At 40.0% G+C, this 14,498-nt stretch overlaps 1 protein-coding gene across 1 annotated transcript in view; it reads left to right on the top strand.

Annotated features, from left to right (window-relative positions):
* Positions 1–14,498, top strand: part of LOC108797735 — a 69,841-nt gene that overhangs the window by 4,254 nt on the left and 51,089 nt on the right. Inside the window, exons 4-8 of the mRNA XM_018569387.1 lie at positions 1,001–1,105; positions 2,156–2,512; positions 3,662–3,961; positions 7,419–7,766; positions 8,960–9,271. Of these exons, the coding sequence (XP_018424889.1) occupies positions 1,001–1,105; positions 2,156–2,512; positions 3,662–3,961; positions 7,419–7,766; positions 8,960–9,271 (1,422 nt within the window). The remainder of the gene's footprint in view (positions 1–1,000; positions 1,106–2,155; positions 2,513–3,661; positions 3,962–7,418; positions 7,767–8,959; positions 9,272–14,498) is intronic.

Here is a 14,498-nt window from a genome sequence, read left to right as displayed (position 1 = left end):
TATATATATATACACACAGTTTTGTGTTCTCTGTGTGTTTTCCATTTTTTTAGTAATTTTGTGTATTTGGTGAATTTTACAAAATCATAAGAATTTGAAAATCTAAAGAGACACCAATACAATCAGTGTTAAAAGTCAAAAATAACTATTTTAACCCATTTTTTCCCAATGTGTAAAATACTTTGAGTGATAACAAATAGGTACATGTTTCATGAATATGCAGGCAATAACATTGATAGCCAATTATTGGAAGATATCTTAGAGCAAAACAGCTAACTGTATGCATTGTTAGGATTGCATGGAAACAGAACAGACTCTGCTGAAGATAATAACGTGGATATTGAATTAAGTTTTTAGGATTATAAATGTGTAGGAAAGTTCCACTTTAAAACATTTTATTTATTTTTTTCAAAAATATACAAAGTGGTAAAAATAGCATTGGTAACATATTGTAAAAGCCTATGTCCAGTTATGGATGAAGTGGAGAAGGATTGGTACCTCAAACAATCAGATTTTGACTTCTATTTGGGGCTATGTTAGAGAGATTTTCCTCTTTACTTCCTGTTCTGCTGACATTCTTTTACCAGACCGGAAGTGAGAGGAAATCTCCAACAGCAGCACAGACAGAGAGATGCTTTCTATTGGCAGATTAGCTTAATTAGTAGTTTGGAGGAAGCCTAGAACCTATGTTGGATTTTCATTGGCGTCTGTGTCCCTGTTGCATAGTTTCACCTACTTCCTGTTTGGTGAGTCAGTAGGACAGGAAATGAGGGAAAATGTCTCTAAAAGAGCCCCGCATAACAGTAAAACCTGACATTGGTTCTAATATTTCCCCATTCTATCCAAAACTCAAATAAAGAAAACTTTTTGTCTACACGTATAATTTGTGCTCCACTTTTATTAGAACTGCCAACCACGTCCTCATAGTGTATACACAAAACATAAGGTAAGGTAAGTTTTATATTTCTTATGTACAAGTTGTGTGTTATCTCTTTGACAGACATAAAGACTGTGGTTCCATCACCTCAAGAAAAGACTCGGCAAGAGTCTCGTCCCCAGATTCCACAATATGTATCTATGACTGACTCTGCTGTTAGGCCAACAGGTATGTGGGATGTGTGATTATCACTGGTTATCCATCTCTCTCCATGTTTTCTGGTAATAAGCAGAGATTTAAGGAGTTTTCTTTAAAAGTATAATGTCTTCAGCTGTCACTGGTGATGGAACCCAAGCTCAAGAGTTTCAGTATGATTGACTGCTGAAGCTAAATTGAATTTTTAATTCGACTTTACCAGTCACCTTTACTGAAACACTCATTACTGGGAAACAGTTGGTTTTACAAGTTGATGTAGAGTTATTGTCTTATCAGCATGTTACACATTTACTGTTACAAAAAGAAACAGATGTACACAGTAAGGATCAAATCCCTATGCTGTAAAGCTTCCTGCATTATTGTCTTTCCAGAAAAGTAGCACAGAAACAGCTCAGAACAATGAGATAAGAGCAGTTGACTAAGCTGAAATCATTAACCTAAAGCACAACTGCAGCTGACGTTTTTGGATAGAGTGAGGAAAGTTGAAAATCTATGTAAGGTTTCAATAAATGTGTGTCCCTATTGTGGAAATTAACCCACTACTCCTGTCTCAGTGATACTCTTTCACTCTCTATTATAAAGGATGCCACATGGCCAGGAAGGTTAAATCTCCCCAGAAGGTACAAAGATTGCAGTAGACACCTAATAGGAGTTTTAACTCTCCCCATGCTATTTGGCTTAAAGGGAGTTGCAACTTAAAGTAAACCTGGGCCTTTTCCCATTTAAGGCAAACCAGGTACCCATTTGCTAATACAGGGTAGGGTTCATTTGACTAGTCCAAAAAACAAAGACAATTACAGAGGCAGAAATATGTATTGTTATGCACAAGCTAACCAATAAGAGCTCCATCATGAAAGGGACAGAATGGGTATTACAATAGGTGAACGGGGCAACAAATATCCAATGAGATATTATGTGTATAATGTTCAAAATGTCTGACATCCAAAGCCACAAGACTCTAAATGTTTTTTTTCCATTGATAAGCCAGCCGACTGTATATTATGTAATGTTTTTTTGTCTTATTTTATTGGTATTCTGTTGATTTCTGTTTTCTTTCATCAGATGAGAGATTCATTGTTGGGGAGATCCAGGGTCCTTCTCATTGGTTTCATAAGGAGAAGGTCACTCTGTATTGTTCAGTGTCTGATTGCTCTAAGGACACCCGTGTGATGTGGATGGTGGAACATACAGATCGAAGAGTAGAGGAAATATCAAACATTGGAGGGGATCCCCTGACAGACTCCGGTTATATGATATCTAAGGAGATAGAAGAGTCTGATAAAGAAGGACTGAATAATGTAACAGCATCACTCATATTAGTACCATCCGTGTCCAAACACCTTGGAGTGATTTTCTCCTGCAGAATCTCCTCTGAGGGACAAACCAAGACCAAGGAATTCAAGCCTAAGTCTATATGTGGTAAGACAATTGTTCATGATCATGGCAAGGCTATAGCCATTCAAGTATTAAATATCCTTAAAGCCCAATTGAACCCTTGCTAAATACTAATGTAATGTAGTCAGGCTACATACAGTATATGACAATGAATATGCTGCTCTGAACCATTTTTGTAAATGTTAAGCGCTGCAGCAAGGGTTAAAAAATTAAATACCACATAGGTTATTCGAAAAGTGGCTCTTTCACACAAATCTGCAGCCAGGCTCTCCAGTGGTCCAACATATTTCTTGAACACTTATCCAGTCAAAATGCTCCTTTGGTAGTGAGGACGTTGATAGGTGCAGTTTTCATGGAAAGGGGTCAGGGGGGGTTATCAGACCACTGGAGATACAGACCACTGCTTTGTTTAACAAACAGTAAATGAGCTTTATAACAAGTCCTCACTGATCTCTATAGCTACAAACACTGTGGAATAATTCATCCCCAAAGGTCATAACAGAAGTGCTGAAGTTTTTTATGGTCATTTTCTCAGCAGCTCAGCTCATCCTGCTTTTACATTCATTAAAGTCCGAAGCTTATCAATGTCATGGCCAGCAGTTTGTATATAGATTTTTGGGGACTGCTTGTGAGCCCCCTATGTGATTGAAATACATTTAAGTAAAAAAAAAAAAAGTTTAAAAAAAATAATGTAAATAAAATAAATCTATAAAAACTCCCACAAAAAAGTCACCCGCCCCCGCACACTCACACAAACACTCGTCAGGTGGGATTACGCCAATTGAGCCACATGTTGGGTAAAGCTGCACACGCCAGAGTGAGAGCAATAATTCTCAGGCCATTATTTATGGTTAACATTAAATTGATGACCTGTAAAAACTTTTAAAGGGTCATCTATAGATATTTTTGGGTACTGTCTTTTTTTCCCATTTACAGGTCCACACAATTTTGCAACTTGAAATGTTTAAACTTGTATCATTCTCGGGGGCTTTAAGTAATTTTCAGGCCTAAAATTTGCATTTTAACATGTGCAAACATTTGAAAAAACGTCTCTCGCAGCAAAAGGGTTGCAGATACGATCTGATGTTTTTAACGATAATGAGATACACAAATGCACATAAGGTAGAGTAGATGATGTCTTAATACACTGATAATTTTTATTTACAATATTAGCAAAGCCACAAGTCCTGGAACAGGTGAAGACAAGTCTGTGTGATGGTGGAGATGTCCTCTGCTCTTTGAAACTTCAGGATACTTACCCCAAACAAGTGAAGATTACCTGGAGATCAGGAGAACATGAGCTGAAGTCCAGTGAGAAGTTTGAAGTGAATAATGATGGGACATTTAATGGTCACAGTCATTGTACTGTCCCAGGAAGTCTCTTATTAGATCCCAACTTCAACCTCCATGTGACCTGGAGATACAAATATCTGACTACACCACAATCACAAGTCCTGTCCTGGAGGGATCCAGGTAAGAGCAAGAAAAGCCTATTTCTGGACCTTAGTTTACTCTTCATATTCATCTGATGTGAATAATGTGGAGATTATTGATCTGTTTAATTAACCTTGAACAATAGTTACTGCCTTCTCAAAGTTCTTCATCTTTCCCAAAATACATTCACCTTCTTTTTACCTTTCTACGACAGAAAGGTCAATGCATTTAAATAGTAGAACGGACATTGGATCCTCTGATATTACAAAATACCTGAGATGGACATTTAGCCAGAAGAAATTGCATATAGTGTAGAACTGTTTTTTTTTATTTACCTGAAAACCCAATTGATCATCTACTCACATTTTGCTAATGCACCATAGCACTGTCGATAAAGGCCTGATCCCCCAACAGGACTCTGATGGTAACACTGTTTGGCTTTGTGCCGTCACATATCTGGGTTTCAGCCCACAGGACTAGACTTCAATAAGACACATTTTGTCAAAAATTTACATCAGCGATGGAACAGCCCAGTCACCTGTCTAACTCACTTATGCATGTTATCCTTGTGGTAACATAGTAATAATTAACCTCATCTTCTCCAGACTGCTATATACATACATTAAGCAACATTAATATTTAGCAGAAAGAAAACAAAATTATCCCAAGAGCCTGTGTCTACAATCACCTTGTAAAATCTATATTAATGAAGGAACCCTAAAATCTGACAATTTTACCTTTCATAAACAGTAACAAATAACATATTAAACAACAATTAAACAATAACAAATTATGACAAATAAAGTAAATCAATAATAAAGAAAAAATGTGTTAGGATTGAAACATGACCCAAAAATTGAATGACTGTTTATAACGATTGACAACAATTTGTAAGAACTCTGGGCAGTTAAAAAATGAACTTTTGTGGTGGGGCTCCCCCGGAACTGCAAAAATTAAGTGCTTGTTCAGGTGAAGGTCTAAAATAAAAAACATATACTCTCTTGATCCTCAATCCTGCATCAGTGACCGCTCACCTCTCTTCCCTTTGGCTCTGGCTGTAGAATTTCCTGCAGTGTCTTCAAGTCTAATAGACTGTATAGATGTGATGATGTCATGGGTCCTTAGCCCGCCGGAACCCAGGGGAGAGGAGGACTGGCCTAGCAGCCAGGCTAGACCAAGTATCCGGTGAGTATATATTTTTTATTTTAGACCCTAGACCAAAAGGTCTAGTAGAGGCTAGAGTCTCTACATGGGTTTTGGTTGAGGTAGGTCTTTTTGGTTACATTGGATGTGTGCTCCCTGTACATGATAATAGATCATAGGGAAGCATTGGAGGCTGTGCAATAGATACTATAAAAGCGAGAGGATCTACCTGTAATACAAAAAGAGGCCTTAAACTTTGCCAGAAGCCATATTACTTTTAGTACAATAATAATTTCTACATACAATTAAGTGGGGCTGCTATGGGAACCACCTATATGGGAAAACCTATATTTAATCTAGAGAGATTACCAGTTACATCAATCGGGTGCTCCAAACATACATGCTGGTGTTTCAAAATCCTAAAATTCCACCGTAGAGCTGCGCATTAGACAGTTCATAAAAGATTCAGATTTATTGAAAGTTCATACCATCCAAGTACACAGCAAAATCATATCACACCGGCCCCATAGCCTCTCACGTGTTCCACCAGATAGACTTTATCATAGAGGTATGAACTGTCGGATGTGCGGCACAACGTTGGAATTTCAGGCTTTTTTAAATGATGTTATTTTATTGTGGAAAGGATCTAAGGAATCTTTAGTAATGTTTTTAGCAATGATGAATCATAATCACAGAAACATAAGGTTTTCATTTCATTATAATAAGCAGTCTATGCAATTTGTAGGCTTTAAACCCATACTCTGGCCTCCTTCATTTTTATATCATTACATCTACTTCTGTTTCATTTAATTTTATAGTTTGCTGTAAGCTAAGTTCAGCTAAGGGTCGGTGCACACCTAGGCGACTCCTGACCTCGCGGCAATCGTGCATGATAACGTGTGGATTGCCGCGCAGTCATGGAGTCTCACAGCACAGAGGAATGCTATGTGGGTGCCATTATTTTCTAAAACAGCCACGCATCGTGTATTGCAAAAAAAAAAAAAGATACATGTACCTTTTTTTTCTGTGATTGCTGAGCGAATGTCACCCCATTGAAATCAATGGGACCGTGTGGCAAACGCTGTCTGCATTTGTGCAGGGCCGTGCAATCCCACGTCTGCACTTGGCCTAAGACTTATAAAAGAGCAGCTGGAGCTACACTTGCAGCTCCCTGCTGCACTGGAATGGTGTCTATGAAAGACATCAGTTTTGGTGATGTGCCACTGCCCCCTTACTAAAGAATACATGTAATGACTCTACAGAAATAAATCTCAATCCAAAACTCCAGTCAGGGACAGCAGTGCTTTAGATCTCACACGGCAGATATACAGCTATGAGGCTGTAGGCACAGGAGAGCCTAGGCATCCTCACATACCAGGAAGTAATCTGCTATTTTTCCAGAGGACTTCCAGACAGAAGGTAGATGTTCACAGTACTGCTTAGGCACAGTAATCCTTTCCAGATGTGTTCTATAAGATAGTAGATCTTCACTTTTTGAGTTCAGGTCAATTTACTAGAAAGGTGAAACAATGTGAGTTCATTTCATGACAGAGACAGGAAGGGACACTGTTATACGATTAATTTACATACTAGGGGGAACAAAAACTGGAGCAGATGTGCAGGGCAACCAATCATCTTTTCTGTTCAGTTTGTTTAATTAAGGTTTGAAAATGAACGATAGATGATGATTGGTTGCTGTGCACATCTGCTCCAGTTTTAAATTCTCCTAATTCTGTCCTTGTACCCACTCCATCCTGACTCACTGACACAGGAGGCTGAGTGGGGTGGTGCGGGGAGGAGAGCTCGGTCTTCTGTGACAGCTGTCTCCACCCCCACACAGCGCTCTACTGATCTGTCACAGGAGATCCCAGCCTCTTGTGACACGCCGGACGCTCACATTACTCTCCTCCCCCCCGCAACACTCAGCCTCCTGTGACAGTTTCTGTCCTCCCTGCTGGGCAATGCACTGTGTCAGAGGGGACACAGAGCAGCGCCCAGCAGGGAGGAGAGAAACCAGGCATGTACCGCTATTTTGGCCAAAAGATGACACTTTCAGTCTTTTGCCAAAAGTCTCATTTTAGGCTGATATGTTTCGGCGGGTAAAAATTTCAGTGCATCCCTAATTACTGCTTCTACTAGAAAGCTGAAACACTGCCGTGACAGAGACGGGAATTGACACTGTTGTAGAACTGATTTGAATCAACAAAATCCTGGTGAATAATAAGTGCACCTTGTTGATGTTTTGCTGTTAATATAGTTTCCATATTGCATGATTCAGAAGCCACATTGTAATATACATAGGTCATTGGAGAATATGTTGATGATGTTTATAATTTTATATTGTTCTCTGAAGGTCTGCCCTGGTGCCCTGTAGTTGAAGAGGTCCCTATACCTCATGTACTAATAGAGCGACAGAACACTCTGCAATACAACATCTCCCGATACTTCCCTGATGCTGTGACTGTGAGTTGGCATAGGAAGGAGAAAGGAGCCCAGGAATATATTCCTCTATCAGAGAGTAATGTGTACCAGATACTAGACATCCAGTCCCAGAGACAGTCCGATCACACCTATTCCTGTACAGCCAGACTGCTGTTCAAACCAACCATGAGAGACGTAGAATCAGAGATCATGTGTAGAGTGTTCCATCCCAGCCTGGAGAGACCCATAGAGAGGACATCAGGACCCCTACAGGTGCAGGGTGAGTGAAAGAACATTAACGGCAATATCACACACAGCAGATAACAAAAATTTAAAGCAGACCAAAGTACCGGTTTATCAAGTATATTAAGGTTGGTATTAATAGCTGTATTTCAGTGTTTGCTGACAACACCAAAATATGCAACTCATCACAAGACATAGCAACATTGTATTTATTATGTATTATAATTGTAATATTATGTATTTGGATGTTAAAAATACACATGCAAGCTACTTGTTAGAGGAAACTCCCCTGGGGAAATCAGAGATGGAAAAAACTTTGGGAGTCCTAGTAGACCAGAGACTTAGCAATAGCATGCAATGCCCAGCTGCAGCTAACAAAGCGAGTAGAGTACTATCATGCATAAAAAAATGGTATTTATTCTTATAGGAAGGAATCTATAATTCTACCACTATATAAAACACTGGTCCGTCCTCATCATGAGTATGCCATCCAGTTTTGACCACCGATTCAGGGGATGGATGTATTTGGACTTGCAGAGAGAGTGTACAGAGAAGGGAACCAAAATTATTAAGGTGGGTGGAAGACCTGGACTATGAGGAAGGATTATTGAAATTACACTTATTCACTATGGAGAAGAGGCATTTATGTAGGGATAGCATCTCAGTGTACAAACTGTTGAATGGCAGAATCCTTAACAAGCTGTTTACCCTAAGGTTCCTGACAAAGACAAGAGGGCACCACACAAGATTGGAGGAAAATAGGTTTAATCTCAAACTGCCTAACTTCCTGTTAGAGCAGTGAAGTTGTAGAACTCCCATCCCCCGGTGGTGGTATCAGCTGAGAGTATAGACACATTCAAAAAACTTCTAGATGTTTTTCTGTGTATTGATGTTCCTCATGGAACACAATGTACAGGGGAATGGGAATTCTTAGTAAATCCTACAAATACACACTTAGGTTGAACTACATGGACCTGTGTCTTTATTCAACCTTAACAACTATGTAACTATTGTCTAGTGAAGTGAAGTAATCATTCCATCGCAGGAAGTTCTCTGTTGGGAATTGTTTTTTTCTTATTCTGTGCCAGGAAGAGGGCATGTAATAGGACTGTTTTTTTATTTCAAATTTTACAATGTTTGCATAAACAAAAAAGTTAGTTCTGCTATAAGTGATAACCATGACTATAATACACATTTGTCTCACTATTATAAACTTTTATTGACTCCCAGCCAAACCAAAGGTGAGGAAGCCAATGAAATCATCTCTGGGTAGCGGGGAGCTGATACTCTCTCAGATGCTGGACAACTTTTATCCCAAAAACATCCAGATTGAGTGGTGTGATTGGTCAGGAGATCAGCCGGGACAACGCTGCCCATCACAGGAGAAATATACAACCAATATGAATAAAACATTCAGTGTTACCAGTCAATGTGGAGTCCCTGAGAGTCTCTTACACAACCCGGACTTCAGAGTACGACTGACCTGGAGACACGAGTCCATGGATGAGGAGGAGTACAAGGAATTCTCTATAAGAGATAAAGGTGAGAGATAAAAATCATAATTTCAAGTTTGTTCTACATGTGTTATTCCAGTACAGTACTCATTGTACTCTGCTGATGTGCTGTTCGTCTTTGAAGAAAAGGGCCATCTTATCCTTCACCTGGAAGGATGAGCACCTCAGGACTTTGATAAATGTTTGCTGCTTGTCAGTTGAGTTGATTATGTGAAGAGCCAGTAAGAAAGCAATTTTAACGAGTTGTACGAGGAGTAATACACAGGTCCTATGCAGCCTGTCCCTCAGCTCTGCTGCCGTTTCCCCCACCCGATGCTGGCAATGTGACATCCGGGAATTTCTGTGTTATACAGCAGCTCTTGCAGCGCTACTGTAAAAAAAAAAAACACCTTCTAAACAGTGTTTATAAACACCCGCAGGCATGGTATAAAAGTATAAAAGTATAAAAAATGTGACCTTTGATCTGCAAACAATGTTTGTGCTGATTTATTTTATTTCTATTTTTTAGCCATTAACACGTTAATTTATTTTAATTGTTTGTCTTGTTTGGTAATGTATTATATCGTCACATTTGAAAAAAATTCAACTTTAAAAAAAAACATGTTTATTTTGTTTGTAAATGTCTCTGCACAGCTTTGTACAGGAATAGCAATCACGGGTCATACTTAATGGGACAAATTATGAAATAAATAACCTTTTTTTAAAATCTCCAGTAACACTGACTAACATTGATCAAAGTGAAAAATATATATCTTTTTGTTTTGATACTTTTTTTGTCTATAAATTGCATAAAAAATAACCTTATTTTTGAAAGACACTATCACCAAAAGAAAACTTTGTTTGTTCAAAAACAGTGATATATGTATTATTTAGTTATTTTAGGTAATTATACTTGTTCACTGAATAAACAGGCCCATAGCAGAAATTTTAAAATTGCTCTGGTCCATAGGGGGAAGACAGGTATGAGAGCTGAAGTGGTTATGTATATATACACATTTATTCTATATCTATCTATCTATCTATCTATCTATCTATCTATCTATCTATCTATCTATCTATCTATCTATCTATCTATCTATATACAGGGCCGGATTTACTCTCCCTGCCGCCCCAAGGCCAGATTCTGCAATGCGCCCCCCTCTCTGCCTCCGGAGAATGGCAACCGGATGGCAGGGGCGGCAGGGTTAGTTTTATTTATTTTTTATTGTTTCTTTCTTTAAAACTTTTTTTTAACTTTTTTACATTTTTAGCTTATGGTTTACTTTTTTATTTTTATCTTATTATTTATTTTTTTATGATTATTTTCTTATTTTTTAAATAGTTTTTTTTCTTATTTTTTACTTTTTCTTATTTCTTATTTTTTTTCACTTAACTTTATTGCTATCACACTGGAGCTAGCTATCAAGCCCCTGTGTGATAGCCTTTGGAGGGGACAGGTTCTCTTAATTGACCCTGTCACCTCCAATACAGGAGTTCTAGCACAGCACTGTGCTGGAACTCCTGTGACAGCTGAGATGGGAAGAGCACAGCACGGCACAGCTCTCACCCTCTCACTGTGTACATGGAGCCAGTGAGGAGAGACTCGGCGGCCGTGTGGAGGACGAAACCAGAGGAGAGAGGTAGGTGCGGGGGGGATGAGCAGGCTGCACACATTTTACAAGTGATCGCGGCGACATGGCCGAAATCACTTGTGAACGAACAAGCGGCTTCCCCACACTACATTTAGTCCTGCCTTCCAAAAGCAGGACTAAATGTAGAAGGCAACTTACCGTCGGGGGATTCCACAACGTTATGCAGCCCCTCTGCACCCTGCCGCCCTGAGGCCGGGCCTCAGTGGCCTTGTGGGTAATCCGGGCCTGTCTATCTATCTCTCTAATTTCTAATTTATCTATCTTGAGAAAGCAGAGCTGCACAAATAAATTGGTCAGGCGTGTGAATGTATGTGTGCTTTGTTTCTAATTTACTTACCATTTAGTTGTATGTAGTATATAGTTTCTAATTTACTTATAAAAATGGGCTGAAAATCTCGGCTTATACTCAAGTATATACGGTACATCCTTTACCCCTGGCCATCAGTCTGCTGCTGGTCCTGACCTTTACATATATGTTTATGGTATTAGCAGCCCATATGTTGTATATCAGTTTACAGTAACCTCTACCTTTTATGACTTTGTAGTTGCAGCATATTCACAAAATGTTATTATTACAATGCCCTAGTAACACAATCTTTGTTTTCCAGTCTCCCCATCCCCCTCCACAAGATGTGTATAATATGATGGGATACCAACATCATCCTGGTGTTCCAGCACCAGTGTCTCCCCATCCCCCTCCACAGGATGTGAATAATATGATTGGTTACCAACATCATCCTGGTCATCCAGCACCAGCTCACCATCCACCTCCATGAGATGAATCAGATATGATGGATTTCTAACATCACCTTGGTGTTCCAGCACCAGAGTCTCACCATCCACCTCTGCAAGATGTGTCTAACATGGTGGATTACCAACATCATGATGATAGTGAGGTCTGACAAACCCCAAGCTGTGTGGAAAGAATTGACAGTTTTATTAAACACAGTGCCACCCTCCATTTTCTTCAGAACTTGCAAGATGATAACATAAATGATCACATTTAAATCTCATGTCTATGGTAAGCTGGTGGATTAGGTAACACTTTATACAGACAATAGCCCAGCTTAAGCTACCTTAAAAAGACAGCAGAGAAAATTAGGAGGAATGCAGAGATGTCATAAACCTCCACTACCAGGATCTCCAAAAGACTTCTATTGAGGCCCTGTTGCAAATGGTCTAGTCATAAACACTTTGGGAGAAGCTCAGGGAATACACATTTGTGAGTCTGGTATATTGAACTAATCCTGAATGTTCAGATATATGTCCACCTCACAATTCTAATTCATATTCTATAACACATGTTGTTACACTGATGTATGAGAAGATACCAATCGGTTAGACACTAAATACAAGATCCAGATGTTGCGTTTATAATGTTTGCTATCTAACAAATCTTACTTTGATTCTGCTAAATGATATGTTGGCTCCTAGTTTGTAGGTGCAAAAAGCTGTACCCAGGATAGTTGGCATTAAGGCCGTCCCATCTGAGCATACTAAAATGCTCTCCAGCACACCTACCATCCACCTCTCAGATCCTTGGATTGGGTGGAATTGGATCTGCAACACCCTCTCCACAGACCACAAAAAGCTGTTGTCTGTGGCAGCTGGAAGTCTTGTTTACCTCCATATTACCAAGGATGCTGCAAGGGAAGTTTCAGAGGGCCGGTGACTCTGCTGTATCATGTTGGACTTACTCTGCAAGCAATCTGAACTCCTCACTGAACCAAAGACCAAGCGGACTCTACTTGTGTTTTGTTTCCCTTTTAATGTTGCTTATGTCTGTTTTGTAATATATTTTATAATAATACTTCTTGCTTACTTAAGGACATAACCTCACGTTTGGAAAGACAGGTATTGCAGCTAGTCCTGCTGAGTGTAATGTGATCCCCTTATTGTCAATTGTCTTCCCTTGTACGTAAGCTTGTGTAATGTATTTTTCTTTTGTTTTCTTGTTTGAAAAATGTGTTCAATAAAAACTTATTATACAAAAAAATAATACTTCTTGCACCATTTGTCTTTTTTTGTTTTTATTAGAACAATATTGCTCTCTGTCTGCCGGTGCTTATATTGTTACCTGGCGAGCTGGAAAATTATAATTGTCATAAACATCACTTACACAAACACTTACATAGAAAATATGGAAAAGACTAGGGATGTCCCGATACCGATGCATCGGAATCGGGCCCGATACAGGGCATTTTGACAAGTACTTGTACTTGTCAAAATGCCCCGATGCCTAGCGCCGAAGCTTGCGCTATGTTTTTTTTTCTTACCTTCTGTGGTGGCTGGGGTCCTCTGGGCAGGCTGGAGGAGCATTGCGTCACTGCTGTGGGCGGAGCTCCAGGTGGGGTCTAATGTAGTTGGCCGGCGACCAGGAGCTCCACCCACAGCATTGACGTGACACTCTGCCGCTCAGCGCTGCCGACGTCATCCTCACATGAGAGGAAAAAAAGCTATCGGCAGCTCGTAAGGCACCTCCATTACACGTGGAGCGGTGATGGCGGGGGACGTGGAGCAGTGACAGGGCAGGGGGCATGGAGCAGTGATGGAGCTGGACTCATGGATCTGTTACAGGCTCTGTCACCTCCCTCCCCTGTCCTCGGCTCGTTCTTGTCACAGGAGTTCTAGCACAGTGCTGTGCTGTGCTAGAACTCCTGTGTTGGAGGTGACAGGGTCAATAAAGAGTACCTGTCACCTCCAAATGCTATCACACAAGGATTTGTTATCCCATGTGTGATAGAAATAAATTTAAGTGAAAAAAATAGTTAGGAAAAGTAAAAAAATAATAAAATTAAATTAAAAAAAATAACAACTGATTAAAATTGTAACTAAATAAAAATAAAAAAATTAATAAAAAAGACAAAGTAAAAATAATAAAATACATTAAAATTAAAAATGTTTACAAAGTAAATAAAAATTGGAAAAAAAATGAAAACCAGCCCCGCTGCCCCATCTGCATTAGAATAAACGCACAGTGTTTTCAACCGCACAATCTGCCTGGCACGACTGGGGTGCCATTAGAAAATAATGACACTGCCAGCGTGATCGGCGGTGGTGTGCAATCCATGACCGCCCGGTCATCATGCACAAAACCGAGCAGATGGCTGGGCGGTCATGGAATCGCACACCACCTTAGGTCCGCCACTGCTGGCAACCAATAACAAGGAGGCTTCTTTTTAATAAAGCAATTGGCCAAAAGACCTTTCACCACCAGCAGGTCTTAACGTGGCCCCTCAATGGCCGGTAAAAGGTCTCTCCCATCTCCAGCCAACATCCAACAACACCAGGTGACAAGGGTCAGGAACAGCCACTATCACTGGACCAGGAACACAGCCCTGTCACACAGGTTTCAGCTTGCTGGAGGTATACTGAGTCCCACTACTGCAGCTCCCAACACAAGCTCTCAGCAGTCTGGCTCCTGGTTTTTTACACCTCCAGATGGGCCCTCTCAAACAGCAAACTGGCTGCAGGGAAAGTCAGAAGTTCCAACATATACTGTGCAAGGTCAGGTCAGTGGTCCAGTCTGGAAAACCAACAGCCCATTGTGTCCTCATTTCTGAGAGTGTCTGCATCAGCCCTGGACCCGATGAAGTCTGCAATCATGTGGTTCAGGATGTGCCT

The sequence above is a fragment of the Nanorana parkeri genome, unplaced genomic scaffold (assembly GCF_000935625.1).
Source record: "Nanorana parkeri isolate BGI_ZX_2015 unplaced genomic scaffold, ASM93562v1 scaffold1327, whole genome shotgun sequence".
Lineage (NCBI taxonomy): Eukaryota > Metazoa > Chordata > Amphibia > Anura > Dicroglossidae > Nanorana > Nanorana parkeri.
The sequence above is the reverse complement of the archived record's forward strand: the minus strand, read 5'-3'. Positions and strand labels throughout refer to the sequence as shown.